The 14,131-nt window shown below is 37.2% G+C and overlaps 1 protein-coding gene across 2 annotated transcripts in view; it reads right to left on the bottom strand.

Annotated features, from left to right (window-relative positions):
* The window catches only part of LOC133639677 (microsomal triglyceride transfer protein-like), a 61,643-nt gene that overhangs the window by 34,573 nt on the left and 12,939 nt on the right, over nucleotides 1–14,131 (bottom strand). For both annotated transcript variants that reach the window (XR_009823833.1, XM_062033189.1), the window contains exons 4-10: nucleotides 7,127–7,234; nucleotides 6,944–7,060; nucleotides 4,100–4,239; nucleotides 3,886–4,036; nucleotides 1,729–1,886; nucleotides 1,458–1,626; nucleotides 1,279–1,386 (exon numbers count right to left, since the gene is read on the bottom strand). Coding sequence is in view for 1 of the 2 variants with exons in the window: in XM_062033189.1 (XP_061889173.1) it covers nucleotides 1,279–1,386; nucleotides 1,458–1,626; nucleotides 1,729–1,886; nucleotides 3,886–4,036; nucleotides 4,100–4,239; nucleotides 6,944–7,060; nucleotides 7,127–7,234 (951 nt within the window). In the remaining variant the exon portion in view is untranslated. The remainder of the gene's footprint in view (nucleotides 1–1,278; nucleotides 1,387–1,457; nucleotides 1,627–1,728; nucleotides 1,887–3,885; nucleotides 4,037–4,099; nucleotides 4,240–6,943; nucleotides 7,061–7,126; nucleotides 7,235–14,131) is intronic.

Here is a 14,131-nt window from a genome sequence, read left to right as displayed (position 1 = left end):
TAAGTATTTGTTACTTAGAATATGTTCCCCTAGTGTCCAAATAACTCTAAATTAAGTCTTTGTTACTTAGAATATGTTCCCCTAGTGTCCAAAAAACTCTTAAATTAAGTCTTTGTTACTTAGAATATGTTCCCCTAGTGTCCAAATAACTCTAAATTAAGTCTTTGTTACTTAGAATATGTTCCCCTAGTGTCCAAATAACTCTAAATTAAGTCTTTGTTACTTAGAATATGTTCCCCTAGTGTCCAAATAACTCTAAATTCAATCTTTCTTACTTAGAATATGTTCCCCTAGTGTCCAAAAAACTCTAAATTAAGTCTTTGTTACTTAGAATATGTTCCCCTAGTGTCCAAATAACTCTAAATTAAGTCTTTGTTACTTAGAATATGTTCCCCTATTGTCCAAATAACTCTAAATTAAGTCTTTGTTACTTAGAATATGTTCCCCTAGTGTCCAAATAACTCTAAATTAAGTCTTTGTTACTTAGAATATGTTCCCCTGGTGTCCAAATAACTGTAAATTAAGTCTTTGTTACTTAGAATATGTTCCCCTAGTGTCCAAATAACTGTAAATTAAGTCTTTGTTACTTAGAATATGTTCCCCTAGTGTCCAAAAAAGTCTAAATTAAGTCTTTGTTACTTAGAATATGTTCACCTAGTGTCCAAAAAACTCTAAATTAAGTCTTTGTTACTTAGAATATGTTCCCCTAGTGTCCAAATAACTCTAAATTAAGTCTTTGTTACTTAGAATATGTTCCCCTAGTGTCCAAATAACTCTAAATTAAGTCTTTGTTACTTAGAATATGTTCCCCTAGTGTCCAAATAACTCTAAATTAAGTCTTTGTTACTTAGAATATGTTCCCCTAGTGTCCAAATAACTCTAAATTAAGTCTGTGTTACTTAGAATATGTTCTCCATACTAAAGTGTTACCAAAAACATATAACTTTGTCTTGAATTTGAAAAAAAACAACATTTGATTTGTCACTAAAGAAGGGTTCTGTGAATGCGCATATGAAACCGGTGGGGTTCGGTACCTCCAACAAGGTTAAGAACCACTGGTCTAGAAGAACTGCTTGTCTGATATCATTTGGTTAGAATCCTCCACACGTAACTTGCAGGACCTGATGTTATCCCCGCTCCATCAATAAATGAGTCTTTGTTCAACGATCATCACCGGCGTCGTCCTTGATCCTTCACAACCCCACGCCGTCCTTCCACCGAGAAGAAGGAGGCGAAACACACACAAACATAAATGAAGATCCTGGTCTTGGGACTCACCGGCAAGTTGCATCCTCCTTTCTGACACAGCTTGTGGACCAGGGCTCCCATAATGATCACCACAGACTCCTTGATGTCCGTGCTGCCGATCTTCCCTCTAGCAATCTCCTGCACACCCACACCAAAAAGTTTAAGTAACTGGTCCGTGTCTTTGTGCGTTGAGAAGCGTGCGCACTGACCAACAGAGCCTGCAGCATGCGCTCGTTGGGATGCGAGGCAAATCCGCAGGCATACAGAAACCTCTCCTGCAGAACCAGACCTTTGGCGTCGGTGAAGTTGAGGAATTGAAGCATGGCATCCAAAGATGCAGAGGTCTGGGAGGAGGTGACAGCATCCACCACTTGAGGACTGATATTGAAAGTCCAATTGATGAACGGAGGGTCCAAGATGAAATATTCAATGAACTTACAGAATGAGAGTGATGATGTCATGAAGGAAAGGTCTGCTTACAGAGAAGTTTTGCTGGCGCTCTTCAGCACTTTCAGGATTTCGTCTTTGGATCCTTTTCTGATGCTCTGGATGAGGGCCAGGAAGCTGCGAGGGGCCGCGGCCTTGGATAAACTCTCCGGCTCTAGTTTCTTCTGAACAGCTTTCCAGTCTTCAAAAAGCTGAGAGGCACAACACTAAGCAAGTCAGTGGTTCAAGCTTTAGAAAATAACAATCAGCTTTAGAAAATAACAATCAGCTTTAGAAAATAACAATCAGCTTTAGAAAATAACAATCAGCTTTAGAAAATAACAATCGGCTTTAGAAAATAACAATCAGCTTTAGAAAATAACAATCAGCTTTAGAAAATAACAATCAGCTTTAGAAAATAACAATCAGCTTTAGAAAATAACAATCAGCTTTAGAAAATAACAATCGGCTTTAGAAAATAACAATCGGCAGGCATCCAATCCCATCCGATACTTTGACAATAGATAATAATGATCTTATTACATTTAGAATGTGCTAATATTGTTGTAAATCAGATGATTTTTACAAAATAAAGTGGATAGTGCACAAGGGTTTAACAAAAGCAAAAACTACTAAAAACTAAAAAATATGTTTTTTTTTTATAATAAAAACAAAAACAATGAGAAAAACAATTTAAAAAAAAGTTATAGCATGCTTCCCTTTTGAAGGGATCTTTCACGTGAGTACGATGTTTAGCCCACAGCTGCTGGAAAGATCGGCTGGGCTTGGCAGATACTGGCCCCCGATCCGATCCCATAACATATCTATAACTAGCGCTGGGCGATAACGCCAGATCATTATATTTCGCAATAGACACGTAATCAATATCAATTAAAAAATGCGTTCGATAAAATGTTCGATCTATACATACATACATATACACACATATATATATATATATATATATATATATATATATATATATATATATATATATATATATATATATATATACACACATATACGTATATGTGTATATAGATATACACATATATATATATATACACATTTTTATATATATACACACATATATATACACATTTTTATATATATACACACATATACGTATATGTTTATATACATATAAACATATATACATACATACATATATATACAAATTTTTATATATATATACACATATACATATATACATACACATATACATACACACACATACATACATACATACATACATACATACATACATACATATATATATATATATATATAAATATATATATATATATATATACACACACATATACATACATATATACACTAGGACTGCAACAACTAATCGATTAAATCGATTAAAATCGATTATAAAAATAGTTGCCGATTAATTTAGTAATCGATTCGTTGGATCTATGCTATGCGCATGCGCAGAGGCTTTTAAAAAAAAAAAAAAATTTAAAAAAATAAATAAATAAACCTTTATTTATAAACTGCAACATGTACAAACAGCTGAGAAACAATAATCAAAATAAGTATGGTGCCAGTATGCTGTTTTTTTCCAATAAAATACTGGAAAGGATAGAAATGTAGTTTGTCTCTTTTACCCGATTATTAATCGATTAATCGAAGTAATAATCGACAGATTAATCGATTATCACATTAATCGTTAGTTGCAGCCCTAATATACACAAATATACATACACATATACACATACTTACAGGTGTGCTGACCTCTCTGTCAGTTTACCTGGCCTACCACTTGGTGGCTGAGTTGCTGTTGTTCCCAAACTCTTCACTTTTCTTATAATAAAGTTGACTCTGGAATATTTAGGAGCGAGGAAATTTCACGACTGGATTTGTTGCACAGGTGTCATCCTATGACAGTTCCACGCTGGAAATCACTGAGAGCGGCCCATTCTTTCACAGAAACAGTCTCCATGCCTAAGTGCTTGATTTGATACACCGGGCCAAGTGACTAGGACACCTGATTCTCATCATTTGGATGGGTGGCCAAATACTTTTGTCAATATAGTGTATATTTTTCTTATTGTCCTAATTTTCGATAGGTCAGAAAAAATAATAATATTTAGCAATATGGACCAATACAAAACACTTATATTGTGATAGTTTTCATCCCTCTGTCTAGCAATGGGCAACAAAGAGTTCCAGGAGAAAAGTGTGGCACACATCACTCACAGAGGGACATTTCTTGCACTTGGATGTCATCTTCTCCGCCACGATACCAACAGCTGCCAGCTTGGCATCAATGGACTTGACCACCATGGAAGGGTCTTTCCCAGCAGCCTCCAGAGGTCCGGCCTCTGTGCCCACCAGGGTGAAGGTTTGCCTGAAAAACACCTTATTTAACCTTTTTCATGGCAGGAGTTGATGATGATGAAGTTTTTCTCACCTGGACAAAACCTTGGCTGATGAGGAGCGGTGAGCGTTGACGATCAGCCAGTGTTCTTCTTCAGCCACAGCTGAGCGGATGAAACCTTCTTCCAGTGTGAACACCGTGACGGAGCGAGACTTCCGGGCCACACCCATAACCTGAGCATTCAAAGGTGTTTTAACGGCCCGCTTAAAAGCAACCTGGATGACAAAGTTGTTCACTAACTAGAAGTCCACCAATGTGTTTTTACAGGGCCGATACCGATTGTTAGAAGTGAAGGTGTCAGGGTTGTCCCTGACAGTTTGATCAAGTTTTAGTTTTCCTCTGCGTTTGTCTTAGTTTCCTGTCTTTAGTTCCTGTCAGTGCTTTTATTTTGTCTTCATTTCCTGATTATGTTCCCTGAGTGTTTTGTCCCCTCAGCTGTGGCTGATTGGCACCTGGCCACACCTGGTGCCAGTCAGCCAGCTGCTATTTAAACCTGTCCTGCCCTCCAGTCACTGCTGGATCATTGTCATTGTAATTCTTGTCATTGCAGCTCCTAATCTGTTTTGTCCTTTATACCTGAATCCTGTAGCTGTTGGCAGCGTGCTGTATTTTGTTCCTAGTTCCTGTTTGCTGGATCCTGTTTCCCGTTTTCCAGTTTGGCTCCTTGTTCCTGGTTTGTGTCAGTGATTGTGTGTGTTGATCAGGACTTTGAATTGTATTGGCGTGTTCTATGGAGCTAGGAGCTAGCAGAGGAGCTAGGAGCTAGCATAACAAACACGTAGGTGTTTTTATGCAGGATTAATTTGTGGCATATTAAATATAAGCCTGGTTGTGTTGTGGCTAATAGAGTATATATATGTCTTGTGTTTATTTACTGTTGTAGTCATTCCCAGCTGAATATCAGGTCACTCCCGGCTCTCACAGCATCTTCCCTATCTGAATAGCTTCAACTCCCCACTAGTCCTTCACTTGCACTTTACTCATCCACAAATCTTTCATCCTCGCTCAAATTAATGGGGAAATTGTCGCTTTCTCGGTCCGAATCTCTCTCACTTCATGCGGCCATCATTGTAAACAATAGGGAACTTTGCGTATATGTTCAACTGACTACGTCACGCTACTTCCGGTAGGTGCAAGCCTTTTTTTTATCAGATACCAAAAGTTGCGATCTTCATCGTCGATTTTCTCTACTAAATCCTTTCAGCAAAAAATGGCAATATCGCGAAATGATCAAGTATGACACAGAGAATAGATCTGCTATCCCCGTTTAAATAAAAAAAATTCATTTCAGTAGGCCTTTAATACTATGATCAATGTTAATTACAAACTAAATGTGGGATATAAATAATAATGGAAGTATAATTGTTTGTATATAATTGGTACAAAGGTGTACAAGGATATTTCACATGTCTTTACTGTGTATATAATTGAACAGTGTTTATGTTGTGTACAAGGTGTATTTATAATATGCTGTGCAAAGGAAATGTCATATTTTTAGGAAGCTCATCTTGTATTTGACAATGTTTATAGGGTTAGGCGCAACAAGTGTTCAACTTCAGCCTAAACCCTTTCGCTCTGCAACATTTTCAATTTATGAATGTACAACTGTTTGTTTATGTCAAACTGTTTGTTTATTTTGTTGACCACTGACCGAAGAACTAATAAACTAACTACCTAACATGTAGTTCTGTTGGAGTTGGGGAAAAAAGGCCTAGAGTGATACAACATGGGTCGACCTCTACCATGACTAACCTGACTAGAGTGATACAACATGGGTCGACCTCTACCATGACTAACCTGACTAGAGTGATACAACATGGGTCGACCTCTACCACGACTGACCTGACTAGAGTGATACAACATGGGTCGACCTCTACCACGACTGACCTGACTAGAGTGATACAACATGGGTCGACCTCTACCACGACTGACCTGACTAGAGTGATACAACATGGGTCGACCTCTACCACGACTAACCTGACTAGAGTGATACAACTTGGGTCGACCTCTACCACGACTAACCTGACTAGAGTGATACAACATGGGTCGACCTCTACCACGACTGACCTGACTAGAGTGATACAACATGGGTCGACCTCTACCACGACTGACCTGACTAGAGTGATACAACATGGGTCGACCTCTACCATGACTAACCTGACTAGAGTGATACAATATGGGTCGATCTCTACCATGACTAACCTGACTAGAGTGATACAACATGGGTCGATCTCTACCACGACTAACCTGACTAGAGCGATACAACATAGGTCGACCTCTACCACGACTAACCTGACTAGAGCGATACAACATAGGTCGACCTCTACCACGACTAACCTGACTAGAGTGATACAACATGGGTCGACCTCTACCACGACTAACCTGACTAGAGTGATACAACATGGGTCGACCTCTACCACGACTAACCTGACTAGAGCGATACAACATAGGTCGACCTCTACCACGACTAACCTGACTAGAGTGATACAACATGGGTCGACCTCTACCACGACTAACCTGACTAGAGTGATACAACATGGGTCGACCTCTACCACGACTAACCTGACTAGAGTGATACAACATGGGTCGACCTCTACCACGACTAACCTGACTAGAGCGATACAACATAGGTCGACCTCTACCACGACTAACCTGACTAGAGTGATACAACATGGGTCGACCTCTACCACGACTAACCTGACTAGAGTGATACAACATGGGTCGACCTCTACCATGACTAACCTGACTAGAGTGATACAACATGGGTCGACCTCTACCACGACTAACCTGACTAGAGCGATACAACATGGGTCGACCTCTACCACGACTGACCTGACTAGAGTGATACAACATGGGTCGACCTCTACCACGACTGACCTGACTGTGTGTGGTGAAGCCGCTCTCTGCAGTTTTGCAGGACTGCAGGAACTTTGTTCTTGTCACCTGGTTGTTTTCTGCCTTGTAGCCAACTGTGCACCTTCCGGACACGTCGTTCTGATGCCAAAACACTCCAATTAGCTCTGGAAAATCACTTCAGTGAATACTTGTTGTTTTTTTCACCTCTATAACTTTTCCAGTGTTGAGCTGCACTTGCAACATGCTGGACACTCCTCGTTTGAGGTTCTTAATGATGGCAGGCTCCGCCCAGTAGGAATAAAAGGCCTTAACCTGCAGCACAAAGACAAATAGGAAGGTTACAGTTTGACCTGCGGACAAGGCAGATACTTCCATGGCATGTTACTTGTAGGGGCTCAGTATAGAACACACGGGGGTCATTTGCGGCTCACAGCTCATTTTTCAACAATTCTAAAAATACTAAAACGTCAAAAAGTGTAATAAAATAACAAAAAGGTGAAATGTAACAAGAAGAAGTTGCAATGTTGACTCTAATAACCCAAATCTGCCCAGCAGGCTTTTTTTCTTTACAGCTGTTTATTAATAATGAATCAAAATCAATGTTGTTACGAATTATTGACATGTACAAGTCTTCAATTACTTCACTTGAAATATTCCACTTTGAAATATTTTTGGTGTGTGTTTGCCTTATTAAAAAGAAAGTGTTCTTTGACAAAAAGGGGCACAAAATAAAAACATAAAAAATAATACAAATGTTATAATAGACGGATATATCTGAAATTCATCTATAGACTTAGATGTTGAAAGTAAAAACAAACAACAACTGTATATATCTGCCTATTACTTCTATGTAAGCTACTTCTCTTTGTTTATAATGTCTATTTTCTGCTGGATCTACTCTCTATTTTATGCTGCAGCTGTTGCATATACTATAATATTGTACATGGTCATTGTTATATATTGTATATATGATATAAACATAATATATCAGTATATATCCTATACTTTACATATATTATGTAAATATTACTTATATATGTTATACTTTATATTGCTTTTAGTCTATTTTATACCTGCATTGTCCTTTCCATCTTTTCCATCATTTGTAACTGAACTACTGTGTGGAACAATTTCCCTTGTGGATCATTAAAGTTTGTCTAAGTCTAAGTCTAAGTATTACTTATTTTTAACACTTTTATGAGTGGGGCCTTTTTGGATCATCAGTCATTTTTGTAGGGATTAAAAAAAAGAAATAAGAATTAAAATCAATGTTGTTATGAATTATTGACATATTTAAGACTCAAATGACTTCACATCAAATATTCCACTATGAAAATCTTTTTGGGGGAAAATATTGCATATTTTGTGTGTTTGCCACATTAAAAAGAAAGTGTTCTTTGACAAAAAGGGTCACAAAATAAAAAGATACAAAATAATACAAATGTTATAATAGTCGGATAAATCTGAAGTTTATCTATAGAGACTTACATGTTGAAAGTAAAAAGTGTATGACTTATTTTTTAACACTTTTATGAGTGGGGCATTTTTGGATCATCAGTCATTTTGTAGGATTTAAAAAAACAACTGTCATTGCTAAAAATAAAATAAAATAATGAATTAAAAGCAATGTGGTTATGAATTATTGACCTATTTAAGACTGTAATTACTTTGCATCAAATATTCTACTATGAAAATCTTTTTGGGGAAAATATTGCATATTTTGTGTTTCAGCCATAGAAAAACAGGCCTTTTACAACACACATGTTAAAACATTTGCTTTATATCGACTAATGGACCTAAGTTGGTTCATACATTTAAAAGAGCCATATGTAATAATGTCATGTCAAGTCATCATTAAATGATATGTCAAAAGGCATTAATAAATCATCTTCTTTTTCGATTCCTCAATAACTGACAACAGTAGTTCATATGCTCATTTCATAATTAGATTTACAGCCCCGAAATATTGTTATTGTTTTCATTTCGATGCCTCGCCCTCCACCGTTTGACCAATTAGAAAGTCTGAGTGTGTCACATCAAGGTTGCCATCTTGGTCTGGCTACTGCCACTGGTAAAGTTACTAAACATGTCAGACCTTAGTCCATCTTAAAGTTACCATTCTCAACTTATTCATGACAAAGCCAGGAACAAAAGCAGGATTTGTATTGGGGTCTGCCTTTGAAAGATGCCAAACTTGCTCATTTCCTCCTTGATAGGTAAGTCAGGCATTTACCTTTTCTTATTACTTGTAATAAATGGAAATGGACATTTGCTATGCAGTCCAGTACAGTCTATGATCTTGTCTCACAAAGCTAGTATGTTCCTGCAACCAATGCTTAGTGTGATGGTGTTAGCTCCTAGTGCAGGGGGCGCCAACCCAAATGTTGAAAGAGCCATATTGGACCAAAAATACAAAAACTAATTTGTCTGGAGCCCGCAAAAAATTAAAAGCCATATTACATACAGATAGTGTGTCATGAGATATAAATTGAATTAAGAGGACTTAAATGAAACTAAATGAGCTCAAATATAGCTACAAATGAGGCATAATGATGCAATATGTACATATAGCTAGCCTAAATAGCATGTTAGCATCGATTAGCTTGCAGTCATGCAGTGACCAAATATGTCTAATTAGCACTCCACACGAGTCAATAAGATCAACAAAACCAGATAGTGTGTCATGAGATATAAATTGAATTAAGAGGACTTAAATGAAACTAAATGAGCTCAAATATAGCTACAAATGAGGCATAATGATGCAATATGTACATATAGCTAGCCTAAATAGCATGTTAGCATCGATTAGCTTGCAGCCATGCAGTGACCAAATATGTCTAATTAGCACTCCACACAAGTCAATAACATCAACAAAACTCACCTTTGTGCATTCATGCACAAAATTCAAAGTTTGGTGGACAAAACGAGACAGAAAAAGAAGTGGCATAAAACACGTCCTAGGAAGTCGGAGAAAGTTATACATGTAAACTAAGGTGAGTTCAAGGACCGCCAAAATTAGTAGGACAAAACGGCGCTCGCCAAATACTCGAATCAGTGAAGCATGTTTAATATAAACAGTGTGATTTATAACAATTAGGGAGGTTTGTGTCATGTTTCTCCTCCTACACAAACCATACTGTGGACCAGGGGTCACCAACCTTTTTGAAAGCAAGAGCTACTTCTTGGGTAGTGATTAATGCGAAGGGCTACCAGTTTGATACACACTTAAATAAATTGCCAGAAATAGCCAATTTGCTCAATTTACCTTTAAATCTATGTTATTATTAATAATTAAAGATATTTACACTTAATTGAACGGTTTAAAAGAGGAGAAAACACGAAAAAAATGACAATAAAATTTTGAAACATAGTTTATCTTCAATTTCGACTCTTTAAAATTCAAAATTCAACCGAAAAAAAGAAGAGAAAAACTAGCTAATTCGAATCTTTTTGAAAAAATAAAAAAAATAATTTATGGAACATCATTAGTAATTTTTCCTGACTAAGATTAATTTTAGAATTTTGATGACATGTTTTAAATAGGTTAAAATCCAATCTACATTTGTTAGAATATATAACAAATTAGACCAAGCTATATTTCTAACAAAGACAAATCATTATTTCTTCTAGATTTTCCAGAATTTTTTTTTTTTTAATAAATTCAAAAGACTTTGAAATAAGATTAAAATTTGATTCTACAGATTTTCTAGATTTGCCAGAATAATTTTTTGGAATTTTAATCATAATAAGTTTGAAGAAATATTTCACAAATATTCTTCGTCGAAAAAACAGAAGCTAAAATGAAGAATTAAATTAAAATGTATTTATTATTCTTTACAATAAAAAAAATAAATTTACTTGAACATTGATTTAAATTGTCAGGAAAGAAGAGGAAGGTAAAAAGGTATATGTGTTTAAAAATCCTAAAATCATTTTTAAGGTTGTATTTTTTATCTAAAATTGTCTTTCTGAAAGTTATAAGAGGCAAAGTAAAAAAAAAAAAAGAATTTATTTAAACAAGTGAAGACCAAGTCTTTAAAATATTTTCTTGGATTTTCAAATTCTATTTGAGTTTTGTCTCTCTTAGAATTAAAAATGTCGGGCAAAGCGAGACCAGCTTGCTAGTAAATAAATACAATTTAAAAAATAGAGGCAGCTCACTGGTAAGTGCTGCTATTTGAGCTATTTTTAGAACAGGCCAGCGGGCTACTCATCTGGTCCTTACGGGCGACCTGGTGCCCGCGGGCACCGCGTTGGTGACCCCTGCTGTGGACAGAATGAGACAGAAAAAGAAGTGGCATAAAACACGTCCTGGAAAGTCGGAGAAAGTTATACATGTAAACAAACTACGGTGAGTTCAAGGACCGCCAAAAGTAGTAGGACAAAACGGCGCTCGCCAAATATTTGAATCAGTGAAGCATGTTTAATATAAACAGTGTGCTTTATAACAATTAGGGAAGTTTGTGTCATGTTTGTCCTCCTACAGAAACCATACTAAAACAAAAAATATATTTTTTCCCCCTCATCTTTTTCCATTTTTCATACATTTTGGAAAAAGCTCCAGAGAGCCCCTAGGGCGGCTCTAGAGCCGCGGGTTGCCGACCCCCGTCCTAGTGTAGTCCTTAGCATGCTAGCCCGGTCAATGACACATGGACATACAGGCTAACATATGCTAGTTAGCATGTATGTCCATGTGTCATCCAACTGACAGGACAACATATATTTAGTACAAATAAGAGCTAAGTGGATATGGGTAGTGTCAGAGCCTATTTCCTTCTCAATATGCTGAGGAAATGGTTCCAACATTAGCATGGCTGTCATCATGGCAACGTGAAAGGTATGGAGACAGCCAAACCACATGATCAAATCATTCCTCGTTGGTGTAGCCTATAGGCATACCTTGGTAAAATGTCTCCTCTTTAGTTACTTTAGTCTGCTAAGCATGCTCTACTTGTTTTCACCAGTATAACCATTGCAAGTGTTGGTTTTAGTCTTTGTTTTCTGATAAACTGACAATAACCATATGATTGTTGTGATATTGTACGCAGGCATGACCTACTTCTTCCTGAAAATAGCCTCATTTCTGTTGGTTAGAGATTTGTTATCGACAAAACGCTTGTCTATTCAGCTATTATGGTCCCAGACCTCAACAAATTAATATGGCTTATGACTGAGAAAAATCCATACATTGTATTGGTTTTGAAAATGAAATCTAACAATTTGTCAATGTACGGCCCTCAGTGGAAAACTTTGGACACCCCAGAAGATGGTGATTTTTTTTTAAACCTACAGCACATATCATGTTATGTCCTGGACACCAACAGCACCCTATGACATCACCTCATTTATTTGGCATTCAACCGCAACATCAGATAGGACAACCAGAAATAGATATTCAAATGCTTGTGTCCTGCTGTGATTGAGAATGTGTACGTGTGTGTGTGTGTGTGTGTTTTGGCCTGGCTTGCTGTGTGTGGTTGCTGGCACACACACTAGTAGTAATGCACAATAGCGCCACCTACAGCTGCAAGACTGCAGTGGAACACAGATGGATATTTTAAGATGTTTATGTGGAGTGCATTCTAGAAGTACAAAAAATATGATCTAAATTAACTAAAAAAAGCAAGCATGCTAACTGTACTACGCTAACAATTGCATGCTTACAGTTAGCATCAGTGAAATACCAAAATATATGACGCCGCGGTGCATACCTCATAAATTAGCGTACAATCTAGCGTGCTAAAATGCAACATGCGTCAAGTACCAAAAACATTACTTTGAGGTGTGTACCTGAAACTGTGTTTCAAAAACTAGCCTGCTAGCGTTAGCATGTGCCAAGGACCAAAATATGGTGTGTACCATAGACATGTTATAAGTCGACGCAGCATTGGCTGCTGTGACGCGAGAAATTGGGCCGCCATCTTGAAGTGGTGATGAGGAGCCGGCGAGCAGCCTAAAGTGACAGTTGACAGGTAGAAAAAAAAGATGCTAAACTGACCATTGACAGGTAGAAAACAAAAATGCTAAACTGACAGTTGACAGGTAGAAAACAAAGATGCTAAACTGACAGTTGACAGGTAGAAAACAAAGATGCTAAACTGACAGTTGACAGGTAGAAAACAAAGATGCTAAACTGACCATTGACAGGTAGAAAACAAAAATGCTAAACTGACAGTTGACAGGTAGAAAACAAAGATGCTAAACTGACCATTGACAGGTAGAAAACAAAAATGCTAAACTGACAGTTGACAGGTAGAAAACAAAGATGCTAAACTGACAGTTGACAGGTAGAAAACAAAGATGCTAAACTGACAGTTGACAGGTAGAAAACAAAGATGCTAAACTAACAGTTGACGGGTAGAAAACAAAGATGCTAAACTAACAGTTGACGGGTAGAAAACAAAGATACTAAACTGACAGTTGACGGGTAGAAAACAAAGATGGTAAACTGACAGTTGACGGGTAGAAAACAAAGATGCTAAACTGACAGTTGACGGGTAGAAAACAAAGATGCTAAACTGACAGTTGACGGGTAGAAAACAAAGATGCTAAACTAACAGTTGACGGGTAGAAAACAAAGATACTAAACTGACAGTTGACGGGTAGAAAACAAAGATGCTAAACTGACAGTTGACGGGTAGAAAACAAAGATGGTAAACTGACAGTTGACGGGTAGAAAACAAAGATGCTAAACTGACAGTTGACGGGTAGAAAACAAAGATGCTAAACTAACAGTTGACGGGTAGAAAACAAAGATGCTAAACTAACAGTTGACGGGTAGAAAACAAAGATGCTAAACTGACAGTTGACGGGTAGAAAACAAAGATGCTAAACTGACAGTTGACGGGTAGAAAACAAAGATACTAAACTGACAGTTGACGGGTAGAAAACAAAGATGCTAAACTGACAGTTGACAAGTAGAAAACAAAGATGCTAAACTGACAGTTGACGGGTAGAAAACAAAGATGCTAAACTGACAGTTGACGGGTAGAAAACAAAGATGCTAAACTGACAGTTGACAGGTAGAAAACAAAGATGCTAAACTGACAGTTGACAGGTAGAAAACAAAGATGCTAAACTGACAGTTGACAGGTAGAAAACAAAGATGCTAAACTGACAGTTGACAGGTAGAAAACAAAGATGCTAAACTGACAGTTGACGGGTAGAAAACAAAGATGCTAAACTGACAGTTGACAGGTAGAAAACAAA

Source organism: Entelurus aequoreus, linkage group LG22, assembly GCF_033978785.1.
Source record: "Entelurus aequoreus isolate RoL-2023_Sb linkage group LG22, RoL_Eaeq_v1.1, whole genome shotgun sequence".
Classification (NCBI taxonomy): domain Eukaryota; kingdom Metazoa; phylum Chordata; class Actinopteri; order Syngnathiformes; family Syngnathidae; genus Entelurus; species Entelurus aequoreus.
The sequence above is the reverse complement of the archived record's forward strand: the minus strand, read 5'-3'. Positions and strand labels throughout refer to the sequence as shown.